The 7500-nt window shown below is 46.8% G+C and overlaps 1 protein-coding gene across 4 annotated transcripts in view; it reads right to left on the reverse strand.

Annotated features, from left to right (window-relative positions):
• Nucleotides 1-7500, reverse strand: part of LOC311316143 (nck-associated protein 5-like) — a gene marked incomplete at its 5' end in the record, with an annotated part of 135426 nt that overhangs the window by 124416 nt on the left and 3510 nt on the right. For 3 of the 4 annotated variants that reach the window (XR_014630698.1, XM_084446927.1, XM_084446926.1), the window contains one exon: nucleotides 2274-2379. Coding sequence is in view for 2 of the 4 variants with exons in the window: in XM_084446927.1 (XP_084303053.1) it covers nucleotides 2274-2379 (106 nt within the window). Of the gene's footprint in view, nucleotides 1-2273; nucleotides 2409-7500 lie in introns of those variants that run through there. The other variant, XM_084446928.1, reaches the window with a different exon arrangement.

Below are 7500 nucleotides of genomic sequence, written 5' to 3' on the forward strand. Positions count from 1 at the left end.
GGTATTTTCCTACTTGCGACTTGCCACCTCCGACCACAAACGAACGTACCATTATATACACACTCCCATCTGCAAGCTACATAGCTAATGTTAGCTATAATTCCTCCTAAGATATAATATAATTCATCATAGCTGACATTACCACATAAATGTCAAGACACATTTTGTAGATTAACGTAGCAGTGTATTTCCCTATTGCTTACGTTACCTAGCTAACGTTATAACGTTAATTAGCTATAAGCACACAAGGCAGCGGTGTCGGCACCAAAGGTTGATGCGACAGGAGGAGAATGGAGGCCGGGGAGGGAGATGGTTGGCTCCGCCGAATTCACCAGGACCAGTCGTGAGTCCGTGAAACCCAAAAGCCTCATATTATAATTGCAGAAGCTTTCGGGAGTGAAATGTTTGCTGCAGAGGCGGGCGCTAGCGGTGACAGACTCTGTAACACCATGGCTCTTCAAAAATGCTAACCATTTGCTTCTCATTTCAGCTTTACTCGGGAGTGAAAGAAGGAGACCTTATCATCCCATTCCTGCTGGCATCCAGGAAGGATGCATATTCGTTTAGTTTTATGCATAGGCATTGCTAACTAAGAAAAACTAGCTAATTCTAGACTGTTGTTTAAAACTAGCTAATTCTAGACTCAAGATTGAGCAGGAGAACCGAAGATTCAAATCCATTCTAGCTTTATATAGTGTTAGGGCGGGGATATGCTAAGAACACCGCTCTACGTCATCCGGTACCGTTTTAAACCCGCCCAGAAAATCCAGAAATCAAAACTGGTCAAAAACACAAAACTGGTCTAACTTCACAATTCAGTACTACACATGGTTCATCCCATTTTTACATGTTATCAGCAATGCATCACTAACACATAGAATGTGTTTTCAAGCAAATCTCTGATTTTGGTTAACTGGGACTTTAACAATTACAATTACACAAATAGGCAACCTACTATTAAAGTGGTTCACAGCCACATCGGGTGTAGAGCAGATGGAAACTGGGACATGAAGTCCAGAACTGTCGCCAGACGGAATGTCAGAAATGACCCTCACTTGTTTTCGCAGATGCCTGGAAAAATAAATGTATCTGAGTCTCATATCCTCACAGGAAAGCCGTGTTTACAGGCCAGGGCCCCGGGAGTTTATCTGTGCCAGGGGCGTGAGGGCCGGGCCCATCCCTGTCCCTCATCGCCAGGGCAGGGCCAGACCCGGGCCAGACCCGGGCCAGACCCTGGACAGACGGACTGGACCCATGGTTCCAGATACACTCGACCTCCTATACCTGGACTACTGCTGCCGTTCCTCTGAGGTGATCCGGTGACCCAGTATCATTCATACCGCCCAAGGACACGGCAAAGGCAACACACACACACACACACACACACACAGACACACACACACACAGACACACACACACACACACACACACACAGACACACACACACACACACACACACACACACAGACACACACAGACACACAAAAACACACACACGCACACACACACACACACACACACACACACTGGCCCTCTCCCAATGCTACAGGGCTCCTTATGGCCCATTACTGTGCTATTGTGGATACTGTATTTGAGACAGAGAGCGAGAGAGAGAAAAATTAATGCATGCATGAGCAGATGAACAGGCATCTAACAAGCCTACAGCACATCACCATAATATGGCCCATATTCACTAAATCAGGTCAGCATGTGTCTGATTAAAGCAGTAAAAACCATATCCAATCTCTAACAGTAACGATGCCGCCTGTCATAAAACAGGGTGTCATGCACGGCATATTAAGCTAAATAATCAAGCACATGACGTTCCCCAACAATAAATGACAAAGAACAAAAAATAGTCCAGATTAAGTACTCAAATGATCAAGCTCCATTGTGACAAACGCTTTAAATTTTCACTTAATGAAAAAGCGCCTTCATAAAACCAATCGACCTCGGTGCGCTAACAGGAAACGTAGCGCAATAAAGCAGCGTGGGAAGGTAGCGGCGAGTCCTCTCTACTTGACATTCGTTCCAAAGGAGCACTTAATGGACTCGTTCACCTCGACTTAACCCTCCAGCCAAAAAAAAACAAGTTTCCACTCCTGTGAGCCGAACAACACGGCAGCGAGGAGATAAGACTGTCAATCACACGTTACCACATGATGTTTTTTAAACACGGACGGATGGGGGGGGGCGGCTGTTTTCTCTCTGCCGCCTGACGTCGAGGAGGAGAGAGAAGGAGAGGAGAGAAGGGAAGAGGAGAGACCGCTCACCACCAGGCTGCTGTCCAGGGATAGTCTCTTCAGCCGCTCTCTCCTTTCCAGGTGCCTGTTCGTGGTCTTCCTCCCCTGCTGCGTCTCGCCAAGGCCCCGTTGAACACTGGAGGAGGAGGAGGAGGCGGAGGAGGAGAGAGGGAGGAGGGAAGAGGGAGAGAAAGCCAACGGTCACACTTTGGACGGGGGGAGACTCCATCCGTGCGGTCTCTCCGTGGGCTGGTGAGACCGGTGAGTCAGTGGGTCAGTCACCTGTGTGGAGGAGTTCAGAGTCCATATCTCCACACTAGCACAGTAGGAAGCACCCTCCCTCATGTACGAAACACTCCGTTCTGTCTGTATCTCTCTCTCTGTGTCTCTCTCTCTCTCTGTCTCTCTCTCTCTGTGTCTCTCTCTCTCTGTCTCTCCCTGCTCTCACTGTTTATTGTTATCCCAGATAGCAAGCGGATCTGGGCCATATACAGGCCAGATCTGGCCCTTGTGGCTTAGTTCCGGCCCATATATGGCCCAGAATCATTACACTATCTGGGGTGCTATATGCACTCCACCAGCCAGACAGCTAGCGGAAGTGTTGCAAGAACCAGAGGCAGGGATCATCTCTGCGTCGATACCACAGGTTGATATGATGTTTGCCCCCCCCACTCCCATGTCCTCCTGTCCTTCTGCGCAGCCCCCCGGCTCATGTTATTCTAGCCTTTTCCAAACAGCTCTGGGAACAGGCCCAACCTGGCCAATTGGAGGCCAAGGCAGAAGATAAACACTTCACTTCACGCATACTAGTCCTTTACAAAGAGCAGGCCCCGGGCTCACTCTGCCCTCCACAGAGTAAGCACACAACTTCCTCATCACTGAAGCCCTAGGTCAAAGGGCATGTCATGACCTTCCAAAGGGTCACCGTCCGTCTGATTGACTGCTGTATGAACGTGTGAAGTATTAGGACATATCTACCGTCAGACAATTCGCTAATACAATAGCATCCGGTAAAGGGAGCTTTTTCCTCATCAATGCACAAAGTAGCTAATTATCCGTCTTTCATGCTGCAATTAATTAGTCTTTCCTCTTCCGATCTAAGATGATGAGATAGATGAGAAGATGAGAAGCCTAATAATTATGCAAATTATTGTTTTGAGATCCATTGTCACATGATTTGTTGGAAACGTGTCGGTTTTTTGCGAATGTCTGACAGGACATAAATACCGCGCCAAGTCAGATTTTCACCCCAAATCAATCCGGCACAGTAGTATTAGAGCGCCTGTTCTCGTTTCCACATGATACAGCCCAGATAGCAAGTGGATCTGGGCCATATACAGGCCAGATCTGGCCCTTGTGGCTTAGTTCCGGCCCATATATGGCCCAGATCCGCTTGCTATCTGGGAGCAAAGCCTGATGTAGAGGCCTATGTGTGTCAGGGCGTTTCGTCAGCAATATTCCCTTCATTCAGAGATTACATTTCAGTTCGTCTCTTTCCCATCAGATTAGGAGACGAAAAACCTTGACTTCCTCTGGACTCACAGACAGGGATTGCAGGAAATCTAGCGAATGATTAAAATGGATTAACATTGAACTTGATTGTCCTGTCTCCCCCGTTATAGATAAAGCACTAAAATGCAATGACCCCAGCAGCAGCAATGGAAAAGATTTTGGTTGCACATGCACTGTAGGAAGTGATAAGCTTAACCAAACACATTACAAGACCAATAACAGGAGGATTGAGATAAACGCATAATGACAAAACTATATCTTCGGCGTAGCCCACACAAAACATACATTTGTCATACTAGACTAATAAATCCTATGCTTGAAAACAGCTTTCAACTGGGCCAAATCCAGAAAACCAGGGCCATGTGTCATCAGACCAATTTGATGTGTTGATATACTGTAGGGTTCAGATATAGTTACACAGTAGCAAGCTTTGACTTCGCTCCCAAACAACAACGTGGCATGTGGTATGACCTGTATCAAATCAGGGGCATTTTGTTGCTGTTTTCTGATAAATGTACGTAGGTTCCCAGACAGCAATCCGATCAGGGCCATATACAGGCCAGATCTGGCACTTGTGGCTTTGTTCCGGCCCATATATGGCCCAGATCCGCTTGCTATCTGGGTTTCAGGGGCCTAATGGATAAAGAATGGATGGATGGATGGATGGATGGATGGATGGATGGATGGATGGATGGATGGATGGATGGATGGATGGATGGATGGATGGATGGATGGATGGATGGAGGGAGGGAGGGAGGGAGGGAGGGAGGGAGGGATGGATGGATGGATCCTTCGCAGTGGAAGATTGTGGGTTCAAGTCCCACCTGGGTCGCCAACATATGCATGTGTAGAATGAAAGTTACACCACTCTGCCACAGCTTAACAAATGTTGTACTATAGGCGAAGGATGTAAATGGTAAATGGACTGGACTTATATAGCGCTTTTCCACCTTAGCGGCACTCAAAGCGCTTTACAATGGCCTCTCAATCACCCATACACACACCCATTCACACACCAATGGCGGTAGCTGCAATGCAAGGTGCTAACCTGCTCATTGGGAGCAATTTGGGGTTAGGTGTCTTGCTCAAGGACACTTCGACATGTGGACAGTCGGAGCTGGGATTCGAACCACTGACCCTTCGATCACTGAACAACCCGCTCAACCAACTGAGCTACAGCCGCCCCTGTAGCCTGGTCCAACTTAGTACCAATTCAATTTTGGAGGGGATCTGAATCACGGGGCGGGTACATGAGCCACCCAAACACGGCCGACCATTCACCACCATTCATTTTTTGGAGCAGGATTATGCAAAAACGACACTGTTAGAAGAGAAAGCAAACAAACAACATGTTGTGTTATATTGTCCTTAACCAAACACACGGATGTGTTAAAATAACACATCTTTTAACTTAGAGCTTAGAACTTAGAACTTATTTCATTTTGGAGCCAATCCGAATCAGGGGGCGGGTCCACGAGCCATTTTCCTGTTTGTCCATTCACCTCCATTCATTTTTTGGACTAGGATTACACAAAAACGAACAGACCGATTTTCATGAATCTCGGTGGAGAGGTGAACCATGGGCCAATTTAGAACCCATTCAATTTTTCCACGCACTGAGCCACAAAATGCATTCAGGGGCGGAGCTCTGTGCTCTCTGAGCACCATTTCTAGTTTCGGTGATGTTGGCTTTCCGTACACGCGGTTGTGATGGTCACATTGTTCCGAGGTGCATTGTTGAGTTTGAGGTAAAAAGACGGAGGGTAGTAAAAGAGAGAGGTTGCAGTGATCCACAAGGGTTTCTTTCATCTTTAATACTACAACTGTACATCACCAATAACAGCAGCGCATTCTGGTTTCTTCAGAAGGAGATGTGAAGAATCTCTACTATCCTAGTGAAAGGTCACAACGCAATGTCTTCCATGGCCTCTCCCTCTCTTGACTGTAGTCCTGGTGGTAGTAGACTGACATTTCGATGTCTCCGATAATATTAATATTGTGTAGCGATAGCGCCGTGGCAGCTAACCTTTTTCCATATGCGATGATGAACTTTGCCTGGGATCTCGGTGCTCAGGGTAGCTTTTAGGACTTGAGCTCGGTGGGCTAACGCAGTCTTGAGTCACCGTTAGAGGAGCAGTGCCAAGTCTGCGACTGAATGTTAAGTGGCGTTAAGGGACAACGGAGGCACCCGTCTGTGGGTTAGAGTTAGGGTTAGGGGCCAGACGGCAGATAGGACACAGAAGGGCAGATTATGTGGATTATCTTCTCACTATAGACTCATAAAATTCAATCCCACAGGGGCCTCCGTCCGCCCTCGCCTCGTCCCCCCGCCACTTTCTCCAAATGATTTAAACACCAAACTCAATTACCGCTCTGCAAAAGCGCTCTTCTGTGGGCCGACCCAGAGACACGCGTCAGCGACAATCCAGCGGCCGGCCCGAGCCAGCAGGCCGGCCCGCCCGCCCGGCGGAGGGGGAGGGGCCCGGAGGGGTCCGGGACAACCCTGACATCTGGGGGTCTTTGTGCACAGGGGTAATTAGATGCCAGGGTGGAGGGGAGACTGCTTAGAGGACTGGAGGTGGGGGGGGAGGGGGAGGGTGGAACCTTTCTTTTTAACATCTGCTGCAGAAACAAGGGGGGGACACGGCAGAGGTCACACAGGGGAGCATGGGAGAGGATAATGACTTAATGATGACTCCTCGGGATTCTGTACTGTACTCATAAACGGGGGCTGTATTTTGTAGGCACTGGTCTGGTCAATCGACGGACTCCTGGATCAGTACGCGATAAACCGCATTTATGGCAGTCAGCATTTGATCATGACTCGTCTCAATTTAAAGAATCTCCCATCACACTTCAGATGGTTAGAAATGCAATTTCCCCTCAGGGATTAATAAAGTAGTAGTACTACTACACTACTACTACTACTACTACTACTACTACTACTACTACTACTACTATTACTACTACTACTAAATACTAAGAAGAATTAAAGTGCTAATGCAATTACTATCCATTCCACGACTGTATGTGTTGTTCACAAATAAATAAGATGAGCAAAGTTACTCATTATTAAAAAAAAGATTCGTAACACAATCGGAGTAAAACCCAGCAGATCCTAATGCTCACACAGCTGTGTCCCAGCGCTGGGGTTATAGCCTGTGAGTGTGTTAGAGAAGCAGCCATGTTCAGCCACTATTGACAATACCGCCCTTTGTACCCTATACAGTTAAGCATTCACCCATTCACTTTCTAATTTCTCCACTAAGCAAAGAACAGACACCAATAAGCTCTCTTTATAACGCGAGGTAAGAACTTTGAACTTGTGAAATGTGTTTATACAGCATTTCAAAGCCAAGCCTTTCATAGGTTCTTTGACTAATTGCGTTGGAATTTACCATAACATTTTCTCTGAGCTGAAATATGAATGTGTTATTATTGCTGTGGTGTGGTGAATAGGGGTTCACTCAGGCCGATACATCATGAAATACAATGACTGAGCAAGTTAAGGAATATGACAAAGACCATCTGTGATCTCACTGCAATTCAAATGTGTCACACAGACAGACGACGGAGAAGGCAAGATGGAGAGAGAGAGAAAGAAAGAAAGAAAGACAGAAAAAAAGAAAGAAAGAAAGAAAGAAAGAAAGAAAGAAAGAAAGAAAGAAAGAAAGAAAGAAAGAAAGAAAGAAAGAAAGAAAGAAAGAAAGAAAGAAAGAAAGAGATTACAGACGTGTGTGGCATG

This window comes from Borostomias antarcticus (genome assembly GCF_949987555.1).
Source record: "Borostomias antarcticus genome assembly, chromosome: 12".
Classification (NCBI taxonomy): Eukaryota; Metazoa; Chordata; class Actinopteri; order Stomiiformes; family Stomiidae; genus Borostomias; species Borostomias antarcticus.